At 38.8% G+C, this 27,821-nt stretch overlaps 2 protein-coding genes and 1 long non-coding RNA gene across 5 annotated transcripts; 2 read left to right on the plus strand and 1 right to left on the minus strand.

The window, feature by feature from the left end:
• LOC103138717 (ADP-ribosylation factor 6) lies at nucleotides 1-2,451 on the minus strand. Its single transcript, XM_007553038.2, has 2 exons — nucleotides 2,266-2,451; nucleotides 1-2,034 (listed from the first exon to the last, which is right to left on the minus strand). Exon 2 carries the CDS (start codon nucleotides 1,424-1,426, stop codon nucleotides 899-901), a length of 528 nt encoding a protein of 175 aa, XP_007553100.1. The 5' UTR covers nucleotides 1,427-2,034; nucleotides 2,266-2,451; the 3' UTR covers nucleotides 1-898.
• A 1,538-nt stretch (nucleotides 2,452-3,989) lies between these two features.
• On the plus strand, nucleotides 3,990-23,416 carry aspg (asparaginase homolog (S. cerevisiae)). 3 transcript variants are annotated; one of them, XM_007553035.2, is made up of 18 exons: nucleotides 3,990-4,530; nucleotides 8,539-8,665; nucleotides 9,296-9,331; nucleotides 10,967-11,078; nucleotides 11,768-11,893; nucleotides 11,976-12,059; nucleotides 13,208-13,334; nucleotides 13,419-13,531; nucleotides 14,875-15,060; nucleotides 15,556-15,669; nucleotides 15,774-15,893; nucleotides 16,798-16,893; nucleotides 17,933-18,096; nucleotides 20,474-20,560; nucleotides 21,005-21,104; nucleotides 21,187-21,252; nucleotides 21,365-21,427; nucleotides 22,405-23,416. In XM_007553035.2, exons 1-18 carry the CDS (start codon nucleotides 4,293-4,295, stop codon nucleotides 22,447-22,449), a joined length of 2,004 nt encoding a protein of 667 aa, XP_007553097.1. In that variant the 5' UTR covers nucleotides 3,990-4,292; the 3' UTR covers nucleotides 22,450-23,416. The 3 variants fall into 3 exon arrangements, with proteins under 3 accessions (XP_007553097.1, XP_007553098.1, XP_007553099.1); XM_007553036.2 differs by lacking the exon at nucleotides 9,296-9,331 and having other exon boundaries at nucleotides 3,992-4,530; XM_007553037.2 differs by lacking the exon at nucleotides 21,365-21,427 and having other exon boundaries at nucleotides 3,993-4,530.
• Nucleotides 23,417-24,225: 809 nt separating this feature from the next.
• Nucleotides 24,226-26,572, plus strand: LOC103138718 (uncharacterized). Its single transcript, XR_476311.2, has 2 exons — nucleotides 24,226-25,975; nucleotides 26,125-26,572. It is a non-coding gene; the product is annotated as an uncharacterized LOC103138718 (long non-coding RNA).
• The last annotated feature ends 1,249 nt before the right edge of the window (nucleotides 26,573-27,821 follow it).

Raw genomic sequence — 27,821 nt, forward strand, 5'->3', positions numbered from 1 at the left:
AAAGATTTAAAATCACTTTTTTAATAAGACATTACAATGACATTGTTCTGTACATAGTTCCCCCCAGTCAAATAAGGAATAGGACCTGCACCACAGGCTTTTGTTCAACATCTCACTTCTTAACAGCTTTCTGTTCTGACTGCGCCAACGAATGGACTCTGATGTTGGGTTAATGTACTTATGTACTCATGCTACAGATATAAGCTGTCATATAATGTCCCAATACTGAGACTTTTCAGCTGTTGGTATCAGATTGAGAGGTCAGAGCTGAGGTTATTGATGGCCTGTTTGTTTAATACTCCGCACATTATAGTGAGACATGACATAGGTCAATCAGTTAACTAGAAAAGCCCACGTAATTGTATTTGGGGTAAGAAAATGTGTTGCGACATGTAAACATGGGCAATGATTTCTTTTTCTTGCATTTACCCCAGTTCTTTTTAATACCAGAGAAGGAAAACTATAAATCACAGTACTGTGTCCTTCAAGTAGGCTACATGACAAATAAAGAGCTCAATGTCAAAGTTTATCCCAACAGAGTCAAAAGGACTGTGAAACAGCTCAAGTCCAACAATGTCCTCAGGAGAAATAAAAGATATAAAATAGAAATAAAAGAACAGGCAAAGGTGGTGATCTCTGTGGCTTTGACCTTAGAAACCAGTTAACCCCATTTTTTTTTATCTCAAAAAGCCCAAGCAATAAAGAATGTGATATATGCCTGCTACAGAACATAAGCAAACTTTAAGCCGGCAAACCCAGTTAAAGATAAATTAGTCAAAAGATAAACGTAATAAAAATAAATTGAGATAATCAACTTTTCTTAAGCATTCTCATTTTGAAGAGTAAATTGTTACTTGCAACATTGTAGTTTTGACCTAAAACAGTCAGCACTCAATCATTAAGACTTGTAATTTGAAGTTAACCATGTCAGACCCTCATACAGTCCATCACCTGTGGTCGCACAGGAGGGCTGAACATACCAATTCCTATCTCTGATCCGGGTCAATCCGAGCTTCTCTTGGATTTCATGCGGCTTCATGGCGTCCGGAAGGTCTTGCTTATTGGCAAATATCAAGATCATGGCATCTCTCATCTCGCGGTCATTGATGATGCGGTGAAGTTCCTGTCTCGCTTCGTCAATGCGATCCCTGTCTGCGCAATCCACCACAAAAATTAAGCCCTGGGTCCCTGTGTAGTAGTGTCGCCACAGGGGACGGATCTTGTCCTGGCCTCCTACGTCCCAGACGTTGAACTTCACATTTTTGTAAGTGACAGTTTCCACATTGAAGCCCACTGTGGGGATTGTGGTCACAGACTGTCCGAGTTTCAGTTTGTAAAGGATTGTTGTCTTTCCAGCAGCATCAAGTCCGAGCATTAGTATTCTCATCTCCTTGTTGCCGAAGATTTTTGACAGCATTTTCCCCATTTTGAACTCTTGAGCATAAATACTTTGTTCCCAAGGAGAAAATGTGATAATGTTTTGATGGTCACTTGGAATGCAGCTCACAGTTTAATATAGACTTACTGGTGAAACCATGAAGTGAATGGATATTTTGTTTACTTGGGAACAAAAGTCAAAAATATACACACATGCTTGACTTTTCACCTGAAAGTCTGTCTGGATCTTGTTAGGTGCAGGGGCATTTATGCTCGGATAATGTCTTCTTGGCCTACACGCCACATGACACGATCAGACTAAGAACTTGGCACCAGCTGTTGCAGGTCGTTCATTGTTCAGTAAAAATGAAGATAAAGGTACAGGCCGCGATGACTGGAAACTGCAGAGAAGATTCACTGTGTAGGTAAAAAGGACCTCCAACAAAAGCCGCGATACTTGAAGAGAATTTCCTCTGGTGTTAGGATGTGGCGGTCCTCCTCACCGGGTGCGCCCTTGTTCTCTCCACTGCTGTCGCGGGGGGAGAAACAGCAGCTTTACGTCGGGACACTTCACCGCGCTACTAGGGAATAACTTCGTAAAATGTATCCCTGTTTGTCCGTGGCCAGAAATACCCCGTACGCGAAACTCTGGTCACGCTGAAATGAGATTTAGGGGGAGGGTCAGACATGAAAAATTAGCCAGCTATTGCTAGACTGCCTGTTAATACAGCTAGTTAGCTCGTTACCTAGCACGCTAAGCTAAGTAGCTAACAGTAGTTAGCTGCAGTCAACTAAACAAATCAGGGCAATAAACGTGTGCTACGATGACAATATGATTAGCGACACATTTTAGTAGAAGAAGAGGCCGGTTATAATTAAGTTACTTACCTGTTTTTCTCCTTCAGAGTCGATAAATTGACTCAGCTCTTGCCTTCCTCCTTTAACCGGAGCTATCCGCACTACCGCTGCTATAACGGAAAGGTGTGGAACTGCATCAGGGGCCACTTCCTCCTGTCGGCTCCATTCAGATGACAGCCGCCGAGTCCGCCTCCGTCTGTCTGACGCTTCTTTACATGCTACACTCGCACACAATGAATAATATGACGACAAAAAAGTGTTATTTTGGTAATTCGCTTCAGAAAGTACAACTCACATCCAGAAGGTATGTTTTTAGAGCATTTATTTCTGTTGGTTTACAAGCAAAATTCAGTTTCTCAGGAAATATTTAGGTTTGCATTGCAGTATCCCACAAACAACCATTCCATTTGAATGAGACATAGTCAATCTGCACTTCAAACACAATCATATTCATGAATATTACACACTTTATAATCATTCCAATGCTGCTGTTATCTGCTGTTGTATATGGCCATATCTTTACAACTATTTTCCGTCCACTTAACTTTCCAGTGATGCATGAAAACCTAATTTCTCAGCACATTTTGGACAGCTGTCTAGAATCATTTTGTTATTATCATATTATGGCCATAATATAACACTGGAGTATTAAAAAAAGATATTTTTTGGCTTATGTAATAGTAAGATTTGGATCCTGAGATGTTTTTACAAGCTATAAAAATAATTATTGTAAGCCGTAAACCACAATCATCAACACAAAATTATGGTATATCACAACGTCTTTGTGCTGTGTTAATTTCGGTTTTGGAAATAAGTGCCAGACAAAATAAACTTTTAGTAAATTTCAACTCAATGAAATGCATCCTTTCAAATATGATACAATGCGATTTTACTATGTCTTTTCTATAATAAATGTCTTTTCTATATTTAAGGTTTCTTTCCATCCATTTGTCAGGAAAAGCCTTAGAAAGTAAGAAATGGATAAGAAAAAATATTCTGTGGAAACTTGAATACAAAAACGTTTTGGATCTCATAAATGAAAATATATCTTTGCCAGTTATTGATAATTATAAGAAGAGTAACATCTCCCCCTAGCGGCCAACGGCATGTAACCAAATTGTTAGTGCAATTTGAGACGAGAGGTCAAAGAAAGAGATCCAGAGTATCACATTGAACCAGAATGGTATCAAAGTGTCTTCCTTAATTTTTCAGTAACTTGGAAGGAAAACGGCAGTCTTTATTTATTGAGTGTGCTCCTCGAGTGTGTTAACTAAACCAATTCATATGAAGGAATGCCCTGCAAGGTATTTTTCACGCTACTGTTTCTAGTCCAACATCGTGACGTTCAAAACAATTATATGTGAGGTTTAACATGTACGCGAAGTCAGTATAAGGGTGTTAGTGTCTGATGCAGATGTTCAACACTACAGGTTGGTTTCTAAAACAACCAAATAGGCAACAACAGAACAGATAGCCATGAGAAGAATCATCTAAACCTCTGCATGTAGCCAGTGAAATATGACAGAAATTATTCTTAGAGTTAAAAACCTTGAGAACAGATACATTTGAATTTATTTGTATATTTTTTTTTCAATATAAGAGCTATATTTTAATCATTCTACTGACGGTGATTGGCTGCTTTGCTTAGCAAGAGAAGTTTGAACTTTTAGGTCTTGGGTTTAGGAGGCAAATTCACTCGTTTTGTTTGTCACCTAGATGGTTGGCCGCCACCAGGCGGTGACCGACAGGGGAGGAGAGGTTAGAAGAGGTGCTACGTCAAGCCGCTTTGGGCGGATGTCGCCCATTAAATCAGGACACCTCCATCTGTAAATAAGCCAAGCCCACATTGATGACGTCAGAATGGATTCCCAGCCTAATCCGTCACAGCTCTGTGAATTATAGTAGCGAAACTAAACATCGCTACTATAATCGCTGTTAGATTCCATCTAACAGCGATGGAATCCGCGGCTCACGAGGCAGGGCTCTGACGTTTACGACAAGACCACTCATCAGCTTCAACTGACGGATTTAAAGGGGCAGCGCCACTTTCAGGCATAATGGCGGAATACAGTCGACCTAACACGCTCGGCCGGGCTCTGTCCCATCCGACTCTTATAGAAACAAACGATGTTTCTCCGCCTAACGTTCAGCTTCACCCAAGACGACGGAGAAAGCCGTCCAGCTGCAGCTCGGTGGAAAACCTCGATCGGGTGTCTTCACCTTCACCCGCGAACGAGTCGCGGGTCCTGGTGATAAACACCGGGGGGACCATCGGGATGACGCTACGTGATACAGGTATAGGTGGTGGACTGGGCTCCCAGTTACTCTTAACTTTACTTTTAAGTTTCGCAGTGTCTGTCTGAAGCCCACATGTCTGAAGCCCACATCTGCAGCAAACAGCTCAACATATACATAGACTGGCTCTGTCACATGTTGCTGGTAACATGATGCAAGGATTACTCCGTGCTCCATAACAACTGACACGTGGATCCTAAAATAGACACACGAGAAGGAACACTTAAAATAAAAATTAATCGAAGTAAAAAATGACATTTTTCACATATTTTCTACCTCAGACGAAAAGAACACGTATTTGTTTGTAATAAAGTTGTATTCATTTGGAGCAGTTGTATATTAGGGCTGGATTTTACGGTGAATTGAAGTTTGTAGACCTCAGAGAATGGTCTCTGAGGTCTACCATCTTTTTTTCCCAGGATACAGTTGGAACAACATCACCCTTCATAAATCAATAACCTCATACTGACATGTGGTGTTGTGCAACATGTAGAGATGCAGAATAACATTCAAAGGTCCCTGTAAGATCAGGCATCAGTAGTTTATTTTCCCTGTTATTTATTTTTGTCTTGGTCTGTATAGACTCCGTCACTGTGAGCGTAAATATTAACTGAAGAAAGCTGGATAATTTAGGTTAGGCTCTAACTACAAAATCTGACAGAGGAACAGAAAATCACTAAATTATAAAAGTAGGCTTCAAAACAAAATATAAGAAGTTCACAGAAGGCCAGCATAATTTAAGCATTTGAACAAGATGGAGAGACTGCAGCTAGTAATGTAGACTTGATTTGCATGGTTTCATGTTTGACTTGAAAATAATGCAAATAATTATTTGCATAACTTACATTTTTAACGTACATTTGAAGTACTGTTTGAAATGATCTCAAACAGTACTTCAAATGGGTTTTACACATCTTATATAGTTAGAAGTGAAATTTACATCTTTCTTTGTCCCACATAATTAATCTATGACAATTTGTATGACTTAATCTCATAAATAAGGTTTATTTAAATTTGTTCTTTCAGTTTGTATTAATACAAATACTTTAAAATTGGATTGTTTAAAAACTCTAGACAGTGACCATTTTCAAAACTGTTCCATACAAAAAGTGTGATAGTTGCGTTCTCATCACGCTTCTCTAACTTACTGCCATTCTGTTCTTTACGCAAATGTTGCAGTTTCAGAATACTATTTGCTCTAAATTATTTATTTTGAACATGTAAGGACAATTTTTCAATAAAATAACTACTGTAAAATATAATTGCATTATAAATAGATACACTTCCTCCTTTAATTCAGTTTTACAAGTTAAATATTATTGCCAAAATAAATAAAATACTGACTTCAACAACATTGTTAGTAATGCCAAACTTGATTAAATGCTGTTTACTTCCATAACTCAAATTAACAAATGTCTTTTCAAAGTACTTAAAATTCAATTACAAGGAATCTAAATCAATCCTGGTAATTTATACGTTGCAATCAATTTCATTTTATGAAGCTAAAAGACAAAAATATTGAGGAAGCCCTCAAAGGGCGGAAACAGAAGTTTAGTGCCACCTTTGGCAGAGAATCCAAGCCTCCTTTCAAGATGATGACGTCGGCCCACGGATCCTTAAAGATGTTACGGAAACAGTCATTGCACCACTTTGATGGGCCCACTTTCCATTGGTATCCATTTGACTTTGCTGTGATATGACAGAAACAGCACTTTGATTCAAAAAGAAGTAAACACATAGTTTGAACACATACGAAAGAGGCAATAAGCCATAGCAATTTGCTGGCCTCAGTACATTGGTTGATCACTGAGAAAACCTACTGCGATATGGATGGGGACCTGTTGGAATTTGGTTCTCCATTAGTTTTTTAGGGAGCAGGAAATAACAGTTGTTTTTTTTAATAGGTTTTCTGTAGCTGCCTCATTCATTTGAATTAGGTGTGATTACTTTGGGGAAAAATGTACTTTGTGTGTTCTAGTTAAGAAGTTAAAATTTCAACATGGCGATATGGCAGGTCGACGTAACATAAAATCAGCTTCATCACACTTACCGTACCTTCTAGATATCTGGTTTATGTTGTGTTATTAAAATAAAGATATTTCTAATTATATTTGGACTACACATAATACCTATTTATGATATCTCTAATTACATTGTGACTAGCATAAATTGTGTCAGATAAATACCATTAATTTGCATGGAAGCTTTAATTCAAGATATCTGCAATTACAGAAATTAGACTAAAACTTTTATTTCACATAATTAAATTATGACTAGTCATGAAGTAAATAAAGCAAATGATGATTAGGTGAAACTAAATTAGATATGGTGCATTTTTATTTACATGTGTCTCTGTTCCAGCATTCCTGATTCAAATGATTGCATGATCTCCTCTGCAGCCATCAAATGCTGCAGAAGAATTTTATTCACCAATTTATTTGTTTTAGGTGTTTGAAAGCATTGAGACACCTAAAACATTCAGGGCTGGGGTACTTGAGGACCAGATTGGGGAACCGTTGGTATACAGGAAATGCCGTTCTCAACAGTCACCTCAGTTAATTGTTTACAGACTTTTGGGATATTAAAACTTTTAAGCCTTTTGAATATAAGCGTCACAAATTTTTTACTTTAGCTCAGAAAATAATGAATGTCCAAACTTGTCCCATATTGGCTCAACTTCACCAAAAACAAAAACCGAATAAAGAAAATCACTTGGGATGAAATACCTTTCTTTAGAGCCCAAGCTTTAAAACCAATTTATCTGATAGACAGAACAATGCATGCCATCTTGACCAGAAATGGTCTTTTTCCTGCATTGACCGAATAATCCTGCAATAGGTGAAGACCATGGTAATCCTGAAGTTTGAAAAACTAAAAAACACCCTAAAATTATTAATCCTAAAAATTTAGAAACAGGCTCCTTCAATATGTCTGTGTGATTCAAAGAGATCACTGTAATTAAAAGTAAAGTGGCTCTGCACAGGACTTTTAAGATGGAGCCTATATGGCAGGTGATTGTAACATAAAATCGCTTTCAATTATGGCAGGCTGTTTGGACATAAAATCGGTTTCGTCTGCCTATCCGTAATTGCATTAGATATCTAAAAATGCATTTGACTAATGTGGCGGAATATTTTATTATAAGGCATCACATTATGACATTAATGATCTGATGGTTATGCCGTGTTATATCTTTATTTTAGGTGTTTATGAACTCTCACCAAATTAACCTGTTTGGTTCACACACACACACGCACGCACACACACACACGCACGCACACACACACAAGGTTGGACAGAGAATTTGGGGAAGTATTTGTGTGTGTGTGTGCTTTACGAGGAAACATCCCTGTCATGTTTCATAAATAAATGTTATTTACTTATTCTTCATAATGAATAATCAGGAAGTTTTATTTTATTTTCCAGAGTAATGTCGAGAAAGTAATCACTTTAACAGTCATCAAGATTCTTTCTTTCTTGAAGAAGTGTTTTATGAGGAAAAGGTGAAGGGCTGAGATCATCTATTGCAGCGTTAAATGGATATGAGATGTTGCAACCCCAGAGTGAGGAAAGAAACGGTCCAAACAGACTTGTGTGTGATGCAATATGCACTTTGTATGACCTTGTTTTAAAATATAAACACTTGGCAAGCTCCTTAAGTTTAATAACAAATCACACAATTTTTTGCTTTTTTGGTCAGCATTTTATACAGCCAACACAAAATAATGTTAAAATTTAATCTTTTTAATTTAATTCAACGTATTATGAAAGAAAAATTCCTTTATGTTATGGAAACGCGGTCAATCGTCTTCATACTGGGTGACGTAAATAGCTAAAAAAAAAAGTCATGTTAGGATAAAAAAAAAATGTGTTCATGTAATTTCGTACGTTTACCTCTAGGGTTCAGTATAAGACTGTTATTGTGTTATTGAGACATGGCAAATCCCTCTTTAAAAACGCAATACAAATAATAAGTTACAACATTTATTTATTTTTTTTCTTTTACAGGTTATGCCCCTAAAGCCAATGCCCTTGTGGAGAGTCTCCGCAAGCTGCCCATCCTACACGATGAACTTTATGCCCGTCAAACCTACTTGTATGAGTACTACAAACTGGAAAACACGCTGGTCCTGCCGTAAGTTCACCAAGAGTCAACATGTAGCCATAACTCACACTCTTATAGATAAACCTTTGAATGCCACTCTGTGTTCTATACCTGAATTTACAATAGAAACCATATAACTGTATGGTTACATATATAACTGTATATAACAGTTATACATACAATCTGTAACAGTTGTATAACTGTTGTAGATTTGATAGATTATGACTTTGATAGATTTGATAGATTATTGTTAGTTGTATAAAAGTGTTTGAATTTGAAAAAAGACTGAATAATGGCCACATTTTCAAAATTGTTTTAATCTGGGCTAGGGAAAACCCCAGTGAGCATCTAGTAAGGTTGGTGCTATTGTTTTTCACTAGAACAATTATCATCTACTGTATGCTTAATTTTTTTGTGAAATTTTGATTCCATTAATTTGCTTTGTTTGGCACAGTTTAAGGATCATCTAATATTGTCAGATTTTTAACTAACACTTTGTTTATTCCTAAAATGTAGCAGTTTTATATAATTTGCTCTCTTTAACCCCCTTATTTCATCTAGTTTTGACCCAAACTTAGAAAAAAAAAATCCGTAGTAAACTGTTCCTCTAACGCTCAGATTCCTTTTAATGACTCTAACCTGCATTTGTCATCTCAACAGAAAGCCAACGCCCCAGTCCGATCTCCAGTTCCCTCGGTGCCGTAAAACTGAAAGCATGACACATGCTTGACAGTATTTTTATTTCTCTGCCGTCCTTAAGACCAAATGTTATGGTGTGCTGACCAGAGAATGGTGTCAAAGAAATGTTGGCTTGAGTATTTTTTAATGCCCTCCATTGAGCTAATGTGTGCTTGGTTTCCTGTAATTCAGCTACTTTAATGTGTGAACGATAATTACCCGGGCCGAGATAATCTAATGTTCCTTGGAGCATCAGTTTGTAAAAGCCAAACAACAATCTGCTGATCAGCATGTTTGATATAGTTTGTCTTATTGTCCTGCCCACATGCAGCACATTAATGAGAATGGACTGAGCTCCAAGCTGGTTAACAACTTTTTACAGTTTTTACGTCCTGTCAGTGGAAGTTTATGAAGGTTCATCTCATTGAGTTGGAATTTAATAAAAAAATAAAAAATAACAATAACTTTCTTCAATAATTAGACCCAGAAAGTAATTTTATTTACACACAGTTAAATATTTATTTTTGGTAAATTTCACGATGATTATTTTGATATCTTACAAAATTTAAATCTTACCATAGATTGATTAAAGAATTAGTCATGTCATAGCCTAGCCAATGTGTTCGGTGTCAGAAATATCCATATTCAGCCCCCAACCCCATTCATAAAAATACACACACACACAATCCACACATTTATTATTCTTTAACTATCAGGCCTCCTAGCACTGGCATGCTAATGTGTAGCTTTGATGCTCCTCAGGCCAGAAAGATGAATAATTTGGATTTGAATAGTGTTTTCTTCTGCTACTTCAGCTCTCAGATTATCAACAACATATGCCACAGGGTTGTGTGTGGATGAGAGGCTAATTGGAAGAGTGTTAGTGAAGACCCCTGGTTGGATGGGCTGGGGCCCGCCTGCTCTTCCCCCTGCTGTTCTTTTCAGCTCCCATCTCCATGGGATAAGGCTGCCCATGATAATGTGGGGGTGGGAGAGAGGGAGTCACACCCTGGTTCTTTAAAAAAGAAAAACGAGAGAGATTAGCGGGGAAATCTTTCAGTCACTGATGAGGCCGTCACGCTGCTTTACATGTGAGTGTTGCAGGTGGGGCTCTTTAGGTTGAAAGGTGGCGTGAGACTCTCCAGCCTCATGAGTGAGAAAACATATTTTTCCCCTTTAATCATATATGAAATACTAAGAATGTAACATTATTTGTGTCCCTTTAAACTTGCTGAAGTTAAATCAACAGTCTAAACAAAACCTAGGCCTGAGCGTTCGAGCCTTGTGTTCTCCATACCTGCATGACAACACACCTTGATTTTCCACCTGCAGGATTCCTTGTCTGTGTTCGAAACAGGTTTTGGCAGCTTTCTGCGGAGATGGAAAGGCCCAGCTAAAAAACACACCGTCTCTTCACCAACTCTTTTGTTTATTAGTAGCCATTTCTACTTCTTTAAACTGACTTTCTTTTGTGAATCAGAACTTAAATACAAAAAAGATCAGCATGAACATTAATTTATAATGTCATATTTAAATATTTGCCTTAACGCTATGTTCATGTTTCGTGTGGTGAATGTGTCTGCACTAACTCCACTAACATCGGAGCTTGTTGACTTCCTGAATATTACATTTGTAAACTGTTTTCCTTCTAAGGCCGAGTAAATTAAACAAGAGGATAATCTACACGATCCTGGAGTACAGTCCTCTGCTCGACTCCTCCAACATGACCACAGATGACTGGGGGCGCATCGGGAAAGACATTGAGGTACATTTAGAGGTTTATCTTGACAAATTAGATTATCAGCAAAAAGTTGTTATATAAGGTGTATAAGGTACACTTGAAGCTGTATATTTTAAGTGTTTTTTTTCTGTTAATTTATTGATTAACCTGCACTACAGCTAATGAAAACCCTAAATTCACTTTCTCAGCAAATTAGAATATTACATAAGATCAATAAAAATACATTTTTAACAGAAGATCTGTCATTTTTCTGCATAGTATATGAACTCAATACGTGACTGGGGCTCATTTTCCCTTATTTGCTGTAGCAACTTGCCACATTGGTTGACAACATTCTTAACTATGTGGTTATCCCTGTGGGTTCTTAACCACATTTTTTCTTTCTTTAAACTTTTCATTAATATGATTGAATTTTATTAACACTGTGTTAATAGTCAGCTCCTTCAGCAACAACCTTTTGTGACTTACCTTCCTTGTGGAGGGAGTCAGTAAGTTTACTGAGAGTAGTGAATTTATGTAACAAATCAATTTAATTTTTTCGAACCAATACACTGAAATAAATTAAAATTTTGATAATAATTAAAACATATTATCTTTATTTTAAGGCAGTTCTTTTTTTCTAGGTCATGAAAGTTAAAATTATACAAAAGTAAACATTGAATTTTAAGTTCAGCTGTCATTGTGTGCTCTGTCTTAATCTTTTTGGCCCCCAGAAAAACTATGAAAACTTTGATGGGTTTGTGATTCTTCACGGCACGGACACTATGGCCTACACAGCCTCTGCTTTGTCCTTCATGTGTGAGCATTTGGGAAAACCGATCGTTCTCACCGGCTCTCAGGTAAAACTTGTCTCCCAGAGTTTAACCAACCAGTTTCTGAAACGTGGCTGCTAAATTTGACGCGTTTACTTTCTGTATTTAGGTGCCGATCTATGAGTTGAGGAACGATGGCAGAGACAACCTGCTGGGAGCGCTGCTGATCGCCGGCCAGTTTGTCATTCCCGAGGTTCGAAAAGCCCCTATAGTTTTAAATTATTTGATAACTTGGCTTTATTTCTGAACCAGGTATGAGGAGTCGCAGTGACTCAATGTTTTAGTATTTTCCGTTGCTGAATTAACGTCTACATTAATTTAATGTGTAGTGTGATTTTGCAGAGAGAATACATCATGTACCTCAGAGACGGGTGTGAAAGGAATGCTTTCTAATGACCGGGAGTGTTTCGCAACAGTTAACAGAACAGGAAAAGCACCTGACTCTGTTCATCGTACGCTCTGCAGAAGCTTAGCAGGAGTGATGCCTTGTCAGGGCCGAGCGTTTCAAACTGAGCAGCTTTTTATTCATTTAATCTAAACACTTTAAAACAGTGTAAAGAATATACCATCGAATCTGCTTAGAAATTATCCAACATATGTGAACCTGAATTTTACATCAGGTGAAAACGTTTTAGTTTTTGAGTAGCTTTATGTGGTAGAAATATACATGATCAACCATATTTGTTCCCATTTTACAAATGATACTCATTTGTATTCACCCACAGTACCATGCTGCCAGCCTGCCACCACCATGTTTCACCAATGGCATTCACAAGGTTTTGTGAAGTTAGTTTTTGCCACTTTTAGTTTTGGATGTAGACTGAAAAAGTTCAGTTTTGGTCTCATGGAGCCAGAGGATTTTTTTTTTTTATGCAATCAGGATTTATTCTGACATTTTTCAATAAAGACCACATTTGTGTACAACTCATTGATTCCCTGCTGACAGATTGTTCCACCTGAGTTGGGGATCTCTGTAGCTCTTCAAGAGTTGCCATTGACCTCCTGGCTTCTTTCCTGATTATTACTCTTCTTGTCTACCTGTCAGTTTAAGTTGGCAGCTGTCTCATTGCAGGTTTACAGTTATGCCATACACTAGATTTTATTTCAGGGTATCGGGTTAAAAGAAGCCACATCAAATTGATCAGACTTTCATGTCAAAACATTTGAAACGGCAAGGTTCTGTGTTTCTGGTATTTATTTCCTCCAATGATCTACTTTTTGACAATTGTCTAAAAATGCAAATAAGTCATCAAAGAAAAAAAAAAAACCAAGACAGAAACTTTAGAAACTGATTTGATCTACACCAGATTTTGGTCATGAACTAGATCTCTTCTTTTCCAGGTTTGCTTGTATTTCTACAACAAGCTCTACAGAGGAAATCGTGTCACTAAGGTGGACGCCAGCAGTTTCAATGCGTTCACTTCTCCCAATTTGCCTCCTTTGGCAACCGCTGAAGTGGATTTTAAAAGTTAGTCATAGATAAAATACTTCTGCATACTGAGGATGTGTAACTTTTGCTGCGGCTGAAGCAATCTAATCATTTGTGTTTTAGTTAACTGGGACACGGTGTGGAGGGCAAACACCACGGCAAAGTTTCAAGTCAGAACGGAGCTGAACAGGAACGTGGGTCTGCTCAGGTTGTTCCCAGGAATCACGTCATCAACAGTAAGAAAATTAGATTTGTGTCTTACTGGCGGGATGGTGGTGGTGATTCTCACTGCTGTGTAAGAATCTCTTAAAGATTATTTTATTATTTATTTCTTTTTTTCAGTTTTGTCCGCTTTAGTGAAATCTTCTGAATTTGCTTCACAAGACGAAACCTATTCAGGATCTGTAAAAATCTTCGCATAGTGATTTGCCTGGACTTGCATGTAAAAATACAACATGTAAAATACAACCTCTCTAGAACTTGAATCGGGCCTAAAAAAAATCAAATCCAACTTGACCCGACTGCATTGGCATAAAGTAAATACTTCATATTATTTTAGTTAAGATTTTACTGCTTTTACAGGCTCCATCTGTTTTTGTAAAAGGAACGATCTGGCAAAGGCGGTAGAAGTCAGCACACCTCAGTTACGCCTGTGACTTGCTAAAGCGAGGTAGTCACAGCCCGGGATCAACCGACTTATGTCCTTCAGGTCAACAGTGTTGGTGTGAATGATTTATCCCTTACATGGTATTGCAGAATAATGATTCATTTCTAAAGGTAAAGCCCTGTTTTTGTCAAACTGCAATAAAATACAGTTGCTTTTATGTAATTACCTTTCCGCTGTTACTTTATCTGCTCTTGTAAACTGCAGTGCGAGTTCTGGCCAGAAAAAAATATGAGAGAAAGTTATGGCCCATATCCAATCACCCTGTAAGGAGGGAGGAATGCCGCTGACGCCGTCCCATTTAACTGAGCTTCCCCCTGCAGAACCTGCGGGGACGGTTCTCCTTTACTGTCTCAATCTGCTCCCTCTTCCCAGCTCAGCTATCAAGGCTTTCTTACCATGTTTAAAGGCCTTTATGAGGCACCGTTTTGATTAGGCTCCAGACTCCTGCATGTTCACCATCCCTGCTCTTATGGACGCGTGATTTGAGGTCTGTGTCAGACCTTTCTTGTCAAACTACTAATTATACTCAAAAATACTGACTGAACCCCGAACTTTAAATGTCACCTTCCCCTCACGCTGCTATTTGCCAAGTGACTTTATTCTCACTAATGGCTTCAGATTAATTGCTCTCCTTTCTGCCGTTGAAGTCATCTGCCGTTCGAGTCGTATGCCACGGTTAATGATGTGCTACAGGGCCTCCGAGTGCCTGCCAGCCAACCGGTGATTGAGATACTGGTTTTAGAGAAGGCACCAGATGGGCTTTTAGTAGAGGGAATGGTCCCGTGCATAAGAGTAAAAAGCACTGCAGGAAAAATAACACGGAATACTAATTTCTCAATTTGATGCTACGCAGTTGATGCGGTCGTAAACGCGGGCTGTTTTCAACCCGAGCCGGCTCACATCTGTCTCCAGGTCAGGGCTTTCCTGCAGCCGCCCATGCAGGGCGTCGTCCTGGAGACCTATGGCAGTGGGAACGCGCCCGATAACCGCCCCGATCTTCTGGAGGAGCTGAGTAAGGCCACCAACAGCGGTGTCATCATAGTCAACTGCACCCAGTGTTTGAGGGGGACGGTCTCAGCCTCCTACGCCACTGGAAGGGTACGGTAGTTTGTTTTATGATAATTAAAACCATATGCACTTGCAATATAATTGTTTAATATTGCTGTGACTTGCTCATGCTTTTATTTTTATTTTTCTGTAAGCGCGGTATTCACATCAGGGTTTTTAAAATTTCTAACAATCATCTCCTGCTGTGCAAGTCCAACTTCATATATGCAGCTGCCAGATATATTACTTTGAATTTATTATGTATTAAAAAATATTTCATATTTCCTGTGCTACAGTCTTTCATTAAAAACAAATATTTATGTCTCGTTAAACAGACACATATAATTGGTGAACTACTCAAACATTTAAGGAATTAAAATTTTATTTCATGCATGTCATTCCATGTCCGTTTAAGAGATTACATACATAAACACGAGTTAACTTTTCATCCAAGTAGTTTTTTTTTTGTTGTTTTTTTTTTTGCAATTTTGCAAGTGGTTATTATACAATCTGTTTTGCAAGTGAGTGGTTTGTCTGACTTTTCAGGTGTTGATGGAGGCCGGTCTGTTAGCTGGGGGTGACATGACCCCTGAGGCCGCCTTGTCAAAACTGTCCTACGTTCTGGCTAAGAAAGAGCTCACTCTGGATGCTCAGAAAAAGGTTATCTGCTCAAAAGACTTCTTTTTTTTTTTTTTGGTGTTGATGTGAACTTTTCAAAGAAGGAAAGTCATAAAAGTAAAAAACTGTTTTGTCCTCTCGTCCAGATGATGGCTCAAAACCTGCGAGGTGAGATGAGCGCCGACCTAGAAGGAGCCAAACTGTGTTTGAGCGACAGCAGGTTCATCCAAGTCATTGCCAAGTCTCTGAGCGTTAGCTGCAAGGAGGTAGGCAGACAGACGCCCACGCACGTGTTTCAACCCCCGCAACAGCTAAACAGGATTTTCAGCAAACCAGTTGATAACAGGACGATCAAGTCCTAAGTTCTGTCACTTGTCTTTGTGTTTGTTTTTTTCATTTAAATTCTCAGGAAAGCTCAGCGGGGCTTGTGTCCTTCCAGTTTACCATACAAGGCTTAATGTCACATTAAAACATTGACATGTTACATAGAATTGTTGTCAAACTGTATAAAAGTATGTGCTGCTCTTGATATATTTCTGGAGAGTTTTAATACCTCTTGAACTTTTTTTCATGTTTCATCCTGTTAAAACCACAACGTATTTGATTGGGATGCAATATGGTAACTGAACACAAAGTAATGCATAGTTGTGAAGTGATAGACAAAACGTTAAAGGTTCCTCCTTTCAATTGGACAACAACCTTAAGCATAACAAATGAAAACTATGTACCATTTCCCTTCCACTTTGCTGTTATGGACTAATTCGTGACGGTCTGTTTTAAAAAAATCCCAATAAAATACATTTTGGTTTGTGGTAATGATGAACGTTTTTCACAGTATTTTGTAGTATTTGATGCAAAACAAATAAAGGTCAGGATAGAAATTATTAAACAATCCAATGCAGTCTTTTGGGACAATAAGTTGGACGATTTTGGGTGCACGTTCTTGCCCCACATGCCCCATAAACAAACAAAAAAACATTTGCAAAAATTCACTTGTGATTTTTTTTAAGGGGCTACTTCATGATACTAGAGATGTAAAGTAACTTTTTTATTGATAAAAGTTGTAAAAAAACAAAAAAAAAAAATCATTGGCACAGTAGAAAGAGGATTTTTGTCAAGTTCCCCGAAAGACATAATTTTTGATCTCTTACATTTCCTGACATCCAAAAGGAACTGGAGGCCATCCGTGATGCCCTGACTCCTTCACTTACATGTGCTGCTGCCAAGATTGGGGACACAGAAGCTTTAGTAGCTCTTAAGGAAATGGTAAGCAGCCATTCCCTCTCATTGTGTCATATAGACAAAAACTGTTTGATACACTCTCACTCATTTTAGCTATAACCTTGTACGTCAGCAGAGGCAGGTTCTGACCTTTCTTATCTTCTCATGTTTGGGTAGCAGGGTCAGTGTCCACAGTTAAAACTCACACTGATAATTTGCCAAAAAAAAAAAAGTCAAGGTTACGCTTTTAAAAAAAAAATGGACGTCCAAGTTCACACAAAGCCAAATAGGATTTGGAAACGTAGACGGAGGTGTTTTTGTAACTTTGGTACCAGCAACACTTTGCTTTTAATTCAGCCAGACATGCTGTTGAAGCAGTTTGTAATCTGTAGAACACTTTATACCTTTTTGTTAGAAATTACTTAACCACATAAAAAACCCTGAAAAACACAAGCTTTTATGCCTCTTGTGACATCACATGAGGTATAGGACAACTACAAAAATATCAGGAACTATACGGGAAGGCAGGTGTTTGCTGACTCTTATTTAACATGAGTTTAAATGTGGTGGGTAATTCTGAAAGCTAAGAGAGTGCGCACACTTATGCATCCACACCATGCTTGCTTTTTTTGTAAGTTTCCCCAGTGAAAATGTTCAGCTTGTTTTTCAGCTGAGTTTTACAGGTTTGCTAAGGAAAGTCAAAACTCTTGCAACTCAAATAGACTCTGAGTGCATCATGGTCTGCCGAAATCTGTCAAAAGAAAACAGATTTCAAATCAGTAATAAATGTGCTGCTTAATAGCATTTTTAAAGCCACTATTTGAAGTTTCAACATATTACATTTCTGAAAATACAGCTAAGGACTGCTAAACTGATGTTTTCTGTTAAATTGCTTAAAGCTCTGCAAGAAAACCTGATAATTTATTTAGAACATTTGCCATTTTGCTCATAATAAACTCCAGCCTGTGTGACTGTTGGGTATTTATTTGATTTGGACGTTTATGACAGAGACATCAACACACCCCGCACCTGTTTTTACTGCGTTGGACAGCCAACCTGCAGGGCTGATTTTCCTGTGTTTCAGGGAAGCGACTTACGCCTGGGCGACTTTGACGGACGCACGCCGCTGCACGTCGCTGCTTGTGAGGGTCACCTCAGACTTGTGCAATACCTGCTCAACCAGGGAGCCTCTGTCCATGCAAAAGATCGCTATGGAGACACACCCCTATGCAACGCCGTGCGCTTCAGGTAAAGCCGCATCGCATCGAGCGCTGATGTGTTTGTTTTTAATCTGCTCATTAAAGTTATGAAATTGCAGATGTATAAACCTCCCCCTCCCCCCTCTTGGCCATTAGCAACAATTGTCATTCCTCACAGACCTCAAAGTGTTTTCCTGAAAACATGTTGTTAATAGCTGCTATAGCGGAGATTTCATTAAACGAGCTGCTGGGAGGCAGGGAATTTGGTTCTGCCTAAATGAGGAGAAGGGAAAAGCGTCTGTATTAGTGGGGAGGGGAGAAAAAAATCAGAGGAGAGACTCATAATGGAGTTTAGAGGCCAACAATAATTACAAACTAATTAGGCTAATTGTCATCTGACAGTTTAGAGAGTGTTTATTTTTTACAAGTGCTTTCTTTTCCCTCCGAAATCTTTCTGTACGTCTGCCGGTGAAAACCATGCTTCACGTTTCCATGTTGGAGCGATGATTAAGCCTGAGGAGGGAGACGGTGTGTGTCACAGCACTACCATGTTGCTCTTGTCTTACTTTAACGGTTGGCACTGCAAGCGTGGACTTGTTTCCTTTGTGATGCTGGAGTGATGCATCGGCCCACAGGGACCTGTCGTTACTGAACACGTCCTACAGAATGTTGCACGGCTTCTGTCAGCGGATTCCTACCTTAATGGTTTCAGTGAAACGACTGCAAACAGCCCGACAGAACTGAGGTTTGGAGGTGCTGTCTGTATCGCTGATGTGTTTGCCACTGAACTTTCACACCGCACTGCAGCCTGACGTCCATATAAGGGAAAGCTAAGAGTTGTACAGACTGAAGGCTTGAAGAACAAATGTGGGGAGTGCCTTAATAACCAGTCTTACCAGCTTGCTCCCAGTTTCACAGATGAAAGATACTAGTTCGTTTCTTCTTTTAGACTCCTTTATCCTTCCAGGAGTTACTGTGGTTCTTATGTCACACAATCTATAGAATTAACAAATTGCTTTTTAGTTATTTTGCACTGTTGTCCTTAACAATGTTTTTTATGGACATTGATGCACAAAGGTAAACAGTTGTACATATTAGGCCTAACTTGCTGTGTCTTGTCACAGTGACTGTCCCTGCAGGTGACTCTTGTGTGGGTGGCTCAATGTGGGGGATAAGGAACCTGTCTTAACATGTCAGACAACGACTACAACCACACTAACTCTTAGAGCGGCACAATAACATCAGTGTGAACTCTTAAATGCCGCAGAGCAATATTTGCTTGAAGGAAGTCCAAGTCTAAATATTGCTTAACTGTGAAATGATTGAACGTTACACGAGCACAAAAGTGTTTGATTCCCTCTGAGTGGGCGGTTAATTTATAAGTTCTTGTGAACAAATAAAAATAATTGGGAAAAAAAATGAATTCTTTGAATTTTGAACTGACCACACAAAGGGCGTTATCGTTTTTGAGGCTTTATTTGAACTCTTAATGATTTCATATTTTGTATTTTACCTAAATGTTGCCTAAATAAAATGTGATTCTAAGAAATAAGTGTAACATGTTCTCTGTATTCTCTGACATTGTGAAGTCAGAAACTCAAGATGTTTTCTGAGATTATGAGGTCAGACATTTGCAACAAAAAGTGACAGAAGTCCACTAACACTGACGTAGAAAAATGTAGGGGATGCTCATCTGGATATTTTCCAAAGTGTAAGTTGGACATTCTTTTACTGAGTCAGAGTGACGCGTACCTTGTGCAGACTAGCCATAAAAATCTCAAACACGATCCGGAATAAACGCCTGAGGAAGAAACTGCAACATGCTGCATTGAATCTGCACCTCTGAGATGTTGGAGAATATACTAGGTTCAATACATTTCTGCGCTAAATCATTAAATATACACATCTTTTTTCTTGGAAATATGTGAAATAAATCTCAATTTAGTTTTTTGTTGTTTTTTTTTTTTACTCTGTGTCCAATTCTTTTTCTTTTATCTAGAATGGTTAATATACTCTCTCCTATATTTGTTTATAACGTCTCACATTGAATGAAATGACAAATGAGCTGAGCAGAAGTTAAAGTTTTCAAAAACTTTAACTTCTGCTTTAACAAAGCATGAAGATGCAACGTTGTCTCTGTTGCCACTAAAGCAACAAAGCATAGATTTTGCCTTCAATTTTCTTCCACACACTGTTGTTTTAAACGCTGTTGGTAAATTCATATCACAAGTTGGTTAATTTCTGAAAAATCTATTTATAGGACCTTATAACTTATATTCCAGTGAAGTGATACCCTTTTTTAATGAGCTAATATTAAAATTATATAATAGCTTTATAAAATCTCTTTATTGTGCAGCATCACATTAAACTGTGAATTATAGGTAAAGTGTGAATTGACTGAGGTTCTGTGTTTTCGTCTCATTTAGGCACAAGGACGTGGTGAGGCTGCTGAGGAAGACCGGAGCCCACTTCTCCAGAGAGCAGCTGGAGGAAGCAGGAAGTGAGCTGTGCAGGTCAGACCGACCAGAAAGACGTTTCGGGACTTAACCCAAACCGCTCGGTTTTCTGAACCGTCCACGCTGACCCGTCCTGCATAGCTGACACAGGTCCAACCAGTTGCCCAAGTGTTTCACATGCACCAAGAATGCGACTTGGTTGCATAGTTGTGGACCCGATCTGCATCTCCAAGACGCACACGACGCAGACCGGGCTGTTATTTATCTACACGTGACACTCAACTGGTTTTGTCGGGACCTATTCAGTGTTGTACGAGCGCACATTTCGTGTTCTATCGGATAAGACGAAACAAAAGCAGCTGCTAATCTGCTGATTTGTTCCTCTGATGTGTTGGCTCAGTTTCAGGGAACTCTCTTTCTTCACCCTCAGTTTTTTTTTTTTTTTTTCATTTTTGATTTTGCTTTAATAAAAGCGTTGCATTGTGTTTGTGTGTGTGTCAGCCTCGCGGCCAGTGGCGATAAAGAGGGCCTTGATATCTGGAGAATCGCCGGGGCGGATCTCACCAGGCCAGGCTACGACGGGAAGACGGCCATTGAAGTGGTGGGTTTGAGAGATTCTTGGTCTGCTGTGATGACGCTCGTCAGTTCAGAAAGTCTAATAAATCCCTCTTCTTCTGTCTCAGGCTCAAGCTGCAGGCAATAAGGACGTGGTGGAGGTTTTAAACTCATACATGAACAGCAAAACCATGGTAAACAGTTTTCCCGTCCTCGTTTAGAGTCGTCCAGATCCCGACATGAGCCTAAATTAAATCAAACCAATTCTTAATTCTGCCTATTAATTCCTTGTCTTGTTAATTTCAGCCCATATTTGATGAACTAAATGAATATGATGAATATAATAATGATGATGATGAGGAGGAGGAGGTAAATGACATGTGGTGAACTTCCCAGTTTGTTGCTCCTTTCCCACAGCAAGCATGGCTGCCTGAGTTCCCCTTCATTCAGGATGCTTTCCTTTACTGTCATTAAGACGCTCGTCCAGATCGCCATAGTGACACCAGGTCAAATGATCTGACTCAAATTTCAAGAGAAGGAAGGAAAGCGTTATTGTTCCAGAAACCCCTAGAACTTTTTCAATTTTAAACTGTTACAGTTTTGTTGTGAATTAGCATGTAGCATCAACACAAAGCAGCACATGGTTGTAATGTGCAAAGAAAGAGATTTTTTTTTCTACATCTAAAATCTGAAAAGTGTGGCATGCATTTGCATTTAGTAAATCTGAGTCATTAGAAAACCACTTTTTCAGTCTTTTGGTGCATGTTTCAACCACTTTGGCCATTTAGAAACTAAAATCACTTGATTGAATCTGTAAAGATCAGTTTTCGAGTCCTACCAGATTCTGAGCTGACCTGCTTTCCTGTCCCTTCTGAAGAAATTTATCCCAATACCATGATGTGTTTTTTTTCCCCTCCTGCCACTTCCCCATAAAGGCCAGATTTGTGTAAATTATTAGTCATTTTTAAACAAAGATATTAAGAACTTTTGATGAAGGACCGAAGAGCCACTTGAGTCTCTGCAGGTTGCAGACCAATAACCAAGCAAGGAAGCTTTTTATCAGGAATTGGTGTCTTAAAAGTGAAAACTTGTAGCGTTTTCTCAAATTTGATCAGAATAAATAAACACGCGTTTCTTTTAACCAAAACAATGCATTCAAATTAAGCTTAGCTCCACAACGCAATTTCTAATCATGTTTGAGCGCTTGTTGGCAAACTCTCGTAAAATCCTGCTCACACTAATCTTACACGTGTGTCACCGTGCTTGTGGAAATCCTGAATCACTTGTCATCCCTTCTAGTACTTAATATTAATCCTTCCTTTTTTTCTAATCCTTTACTTTGTCAGAACGGTGCAGCGATCGAGTTCACTGCCAAGCCAGCGTTGTTGTAAGCCGACTCTACCTCCGTTCCTGTAAAGTTGTCCTCTATATCCTGTCCACCTTTGTGTTTGTTGTTTGACCTCTTTTAAATATAAGCACATATCACTTCATCCATCCAAATGTCTTTATATCACCTCTGCTTTGAATTCATGCCTTGAAACGAAAATACCACATGTATTCAAGTGTTTGTTGCATATCGTGTTAGAAATGCTGAATGTTCAAATCTGTTATTTTTCTGCACAAAATAACCCCTAAATTTAGGGAACTGAAGTGAGTCTCATGTTACAAAAGTGGAAGCTGTGACATTGTGAAATAACGTTACCTGCTTGAGGAAGTTAAGTATTTTTAATGTTTCCAGTGGCAAATGACATCACTGATTTTATTTTTGTAGTTCTTTTATTAGGAAAATTGTAGAAAATACAGTGTGGGATCATGAAAGCAATATTTTACTGAATGAATTTTGTCCACGTCAGCCAAAGAGCCACGCGGCTCCCGAATGCAGCTTATTTCCCCCACCGCTTCCTGCTGCTCTACACGTATAATAGAAAAAACACAAGCTGCAGGTACTCCTCAGACTCATCCAGCCTGTTTCTAGGCTAATTGTCGAACTGGAAGTGTCGCATATCTCGCACCCTGAACCGGAAAGGGGAAGTCCAGACTATTGTGTGAAGCAGATTAAGAGGAAAACCAGTTCCTGCGTTACTTTGTGACTTTGTTTAATGTTCTCAGCAATAAAATTAATTTATCTTTGGCTGTTTTGCTGTACAACAAGGAAATAACATCATCCAGAACTGCTCTAGTTTTTTAGATTTTTTATTGTTTTTTTTATGCACTTCTGTTTTGTCACTCATTTTAGTGTTCTGGAATATTCTCTCTTACCTCATTGTATTACATATCACTTGTTACGAGTTTTGTCTGATAGTAATTTGTTTCCTTGTGGGAAGAACAGCAGGAATAAAGCCTTTTGACGTAAAGAAATGCCTCGTGTGCTTGCTGATGTCTTTCACACATTCAGATGAAACGAAATGTGTTGATCCTGTTCAAATATTCCTTTGTCTTGACATGGTGGCCACAAGTTTCTTTTTCTCTGTTTTTTTGTAATGTTGCTTCTAAAATATTGCAGATATAAAAATATATTCCCTATTTGCTAGAGCAAAACATGCCGTACTTCAAAACTGCACTGACCTTTTTTTTTTTTTAATTTTAATTAAAGCTTAATTGAGATACATTAATTAATGCAGGCCTGTTGGCATTGTGTTTTTGACAGAGGTCCTTGAAAATGTAGCTTATCGTATTGGGAAAGATCTTCAATGATATAACAACATTCAAAACTTATTTGTGGGTAATGTTAAGTCTCAGTGCTGCTTTAACAGTTGATCATAACAAACCAATGGATAGATTGAAAATTTGTGAGTTGCTTTGCACTGATCTAAAAGGGCTTTGATCATATTTGCAAGACCGTGCCTTTTGGGATTTATAAATGGTGATCCTCAAAACTGTGTTCTCGATTCACTGTTACTCAAAGTGGATTCTGTGTACTCCCTCTATTTCAGATTATGGAGTATTCTAACATCTTTTACTATGCAAATAAATAAAAATATACATTTACTGTGGTGGAATTATTTTTTTCTTTTATCCTGAAAATATCAGTGCCCCTATGTAACTTTTTCTATTAAGTTATTTTATGTCAGGTTTAGATTTTTACATTTTTTATTAGATATAATTTTAGAGCTGTCTTCTGATCAAAGGACACATTTTCCGTTTTGTAAGTAATTTTTATTTATATAGCACCTTTCATAGATAAAAACATCACAAAGTATTTCATGAAAATAAGACATAAAATCTACAAATTATATTTGTATATGAAATACACAGCTCAAAAGCTTTCAGAGTTTTTTTTTTTTTTTTTTTTTAAAGAGTCAGTAAACATTAATCTCAGTGGAAGCGGAAGAGAGTTCAAAGCCTTGGAGTCACAGCCTGAATAAAAATGCAAGTCTCTACTGATCTTAAAGTGAGTCCGGGGAACGACCAGCAGCATCAAGTTGAATAATCTGAGACACCAGGATGAAGACTGGGGCTCCAGTAAGTCCACTATATACTTATGGGCTTGGCCAGGGAGTGCGGCTGTGTGGTCCCTAATTTTAGTCCCGGTTGCTGCCACATTCTGCACAGTCTGAAGTCAATCCATACAAGCCTAACTTAAACAAGTATAATACAATGTTATATCAACTGACATGTATTGTTCCTCCAGGCTACTTCCTTGCGCCACTTTTTCTTTTTAATCAAAAATCTGTGTTATGCTTGTTTTCAGAAAAGAAAACTAGAAAATTAGAGACTCACTGTAGTTACACCAATTTTTTGTAAAGAATCTCTCATACTGCTGAAGTGCGTCTAGAACCAGCAGTAAGAGAAAGAATCACAGCAGAGCTTAAATCACTGCACTTCCTCCCGTTGAAAATGGAAAAAAGTTCCCAATCTTGTTATTGGTTTTTAAAGCACTGATCACTTTTGGGGTTAAAAACATCTGAGAGTTTCTTTTCCGGCATGAATCATCAAAACCCCACAAGTCATCGCAGACCTTTTGACTCACTGAAACGTGAATAAACAGGAGTCAGCTTTGAGTTTCTTTGCTCCTCATTTATTTTTCCATCCTGTTTAGTGTCGTCAGCAGGTTACGGTGATTTGGAAAGCATTTTTCTGCGTATTACACAGGTATAACACCAATAAACTGTTGAATTTTGAGCCCTCAGCTCTGAGACAAACTTCCTGAAAACCTGAAGTGTGTAGAAGTTGTCAGGTCTTTTCAAGTCAGATCTGAAAACATCACTTTTCATCGCAGGTATCCCATAAAAGTCGAATTTGATCAGTTATGGTTTTAAATTTTATCTGCATGTTTTCTGTGTGATAATAAATTGTACTATTTTTAATGTCTTTTTCTTTACCTTTGCTGAGAGCTTTGAGTTACCGTCTGTATGAATGCCACTACACAAGTAAACTTGCCTTGTCTTTGCAGCTTCCAACTCTCTCTTTTTTAATGAATAAATTAAGATCTTTTCAAACACTGGAGGTCACTTCTGTCTCTGAGCTCAGCTTTCTTTGTATTCTCACCAGAAACACGCTCTGACTGCTGAAAGGAAGAATTTTGACTGCAGAAAGTCTTCAAGAGAATAGCTGCATCCCATCCTAATATAAAGCCCGGTGAACAGCAGGCTGTTACCGACTATAAATTTAATCCTTTTAATCAGAAATCACACAAACTCACAAGGCAGTGATGACATAAAACCGCATCTGTTCATATGACTCGTCAGTATCTGTTTTCTTTTTTCCTTTTCAGGGTGGCTGCCCTATCCTGCTCCTTGCTGGTGGAACCTGGCTCATCAGGTCGGACCAGCATGAGCCTCATTCTTCCTTAAACGAGACTCTTGTAAAAGCCAAGCCCAAAAACACTATATAAGCACCTCTTGCCTCTTCAGTTACTCAGTCTTGGCAGGGATCACACCAGGGAACACTACCAAGAAAAAGAGGCGCCTTCTTCAGGTAAAAGCTCCCTGATCAAGCAGTGCTTTGCTTGGGCCTTCACTCTGCTTTTGTACTGATTTGCTCTGTAGCAGGTTTAACCTCAGAAAAGTGCTGTAGCATTGCATTTGCCTCTCACTAACAGTAGCTGCTGGTTTTTCTTTCACCAGCGGAATCCGCAGTTTGAAGGACGAGCGACGGGTGAAGAAGTGCAAAGTCATTCTGATCAAGTGGTTCTCAACAGTTCAACAGTTCTTTGAGAAAATTGTGAAATGTTTAGGACCACTTGAGCAGTCGGACAAATGCTGCCATCTCACATGATTCTGGTCGGATTCAAAGAAGGCCTGAATCTGGACAAACTTGGGAACGACTCCATCGTTTTTACCATGTTTGTCAGCCTCCTCGACGTCTCCCTGTCATCTTTGCCTGACTGCGTCCCAGCAGCACCTGCAGCTCTGGAGCTGTGGGGGGCTGTAAAAATGATTAGGGCTCAGTAATTTCATTCTGCTGGCACATATGCAACATTTTAACGGCTCTGTTGCTGCATAGCGCTCACTTTTTCACTGCTTTTCTGTCCCTACTTTCCAGAGGTACTGATTAAAACAAGTCAATAAAGAACCATTTGTCTCTGACGAGTCTGTGGGGGGTGATAGACCTGTGGTCTGCAGGGAGGGTCAACGTCCAAAGCTCTGCAAATTGGTTTTGTGTGGAAATGGCAAATTCACTCACTTGAGAAAGAAATGCATTTTTCTCCTTAACGACACAAAGAAATATATGACATAAAGCTGGAAATGAATGAAGGTTCCTATTTTATCTGCATTAATAATTTGCATTTTATTTGATTTAACCACTTTTCAGTTTTTATTTTAAATATGTGCTACAGGAAAGACATTTACTGAAGGTTAAATTCTAAAGACACATGTTTGTCAGGTGCATCCAAAATTTGACAAAAACAAAAAAAAAACTCAAATGCCTTTTTTACTGAGCAATAACCCACCTTATACCGCATAAATCATTCATGAAAGCACTGTGCACCATTTATCCACCGCTCCACTGTTTTTTAGACTGCCCTCCTCTCTCCTTTTTTTCTGCTTTTGATCTCCTCCGTGCACCAAGAGCTATCAATATTTGCTAAACGTTTCCCTCAAAGCCTGACCGCGCACCGGGGGAGCTGCAGAGGAGAAGGGATAAAACACGAGGAGAGGCATTAATGAGAAGCCCTGAGCGCTTTAAGTGTACGTGCGCAGGGACAGGGCAGCAGATGTAGAAGCGCGGGCATTCCCAGGGGGGAGATCCCAGGGAGGGCGTCCACTGAATTTCATCAGCGGCCAAAGGGGGAGACCCGAGTCCGACCCAGACCTCCTGGAGCGGAGAGGAGACGGGAGACGAACATTGTAAATCATCTTTATGGATTGCAGTCATTATTTCAGTGACAACTGAAGTCACACAAAATTGATTTTTTTTTTTTTTTTAAATCAAAAGTGATTAATCCATGAAGTAATTATTGACCTTCCCAATCTGCGGTGCTTGCCTGTCAAACTGTTCTTGTTGCAGGGAAATTGACTTCCTGCTGGGCGGAAAAGCTTAAAACGTCCAAACTTGTCTCGCAACTTTCTTGAATTAAAAGTTCAAATAAAAAAAAATCTTAATTGTAAATAAAAACGGCGTAAATTACGATCCCCTTCCGGTTATTTATCCAGTTCAACCTTGCGGTCAACACAGAAACGGCGCTTTGAAAGCAGAAATCATCTCCGCCCATATAGGGTTTATTACGGTAGAAGGTGCCACGAAGAAGATAGGAGATTCATGAAGAGCAGTAAGTCACTCCTAAAATATCTGCTCGACAATCTAGCCAAATATATATATA

The sequence above is a fragment of the Poecilia formosa genome, unplaced genomic scaffold, assembly GCF_000485575.1.
Source record: "Poecilia formosa unplaced genomic scaffold, Poecilia_formosa-5.1.2 Scaffold54, whole genome shotgun sequence".
NCBI classification, from domain to species: Eukaryota; Metazoa; Chordata; class Actinopteri; order Cyprinodontiformes; family Poeciliidae; genus Poecilia; species Poecilia formosa.

What these genes read in the sequence shown, in the direction of transcription:
- aspg (XM_007553035.2), top strand. Translation starts at nt 4,293, where the DNA reads ATGGCGGAATACAGTCGACCTAACACGCTCGGCCGGGCTCTGTCCCAT. An exon ending in CGCTGAAGTGGATTTTAAAA is followed by an intron (nt 13,335 to 13,418) that starts GTTAGTCATAGA and finishes TTTGTGTTTTAG; the next exon opens with TTAACTGGGACACGGTGTGG. An exon ending in CAGGAATCACGTCATCAACA is followed by an intron (nt 13,532 to 14,874) that starts GTAAGAAAATTA and finishes ATCTGTCTCCAG; the next exon opens with GTCAGGGCTTTCCTGCAGCC.
- LOC103138717 (XM_007553038.2), bottom strand. Translation starts at nt 1,426, where the DNA reads ATGGGGAAAATGCTGTCAAAAATCTTCGGCAACAAGGAGATGAGAATA.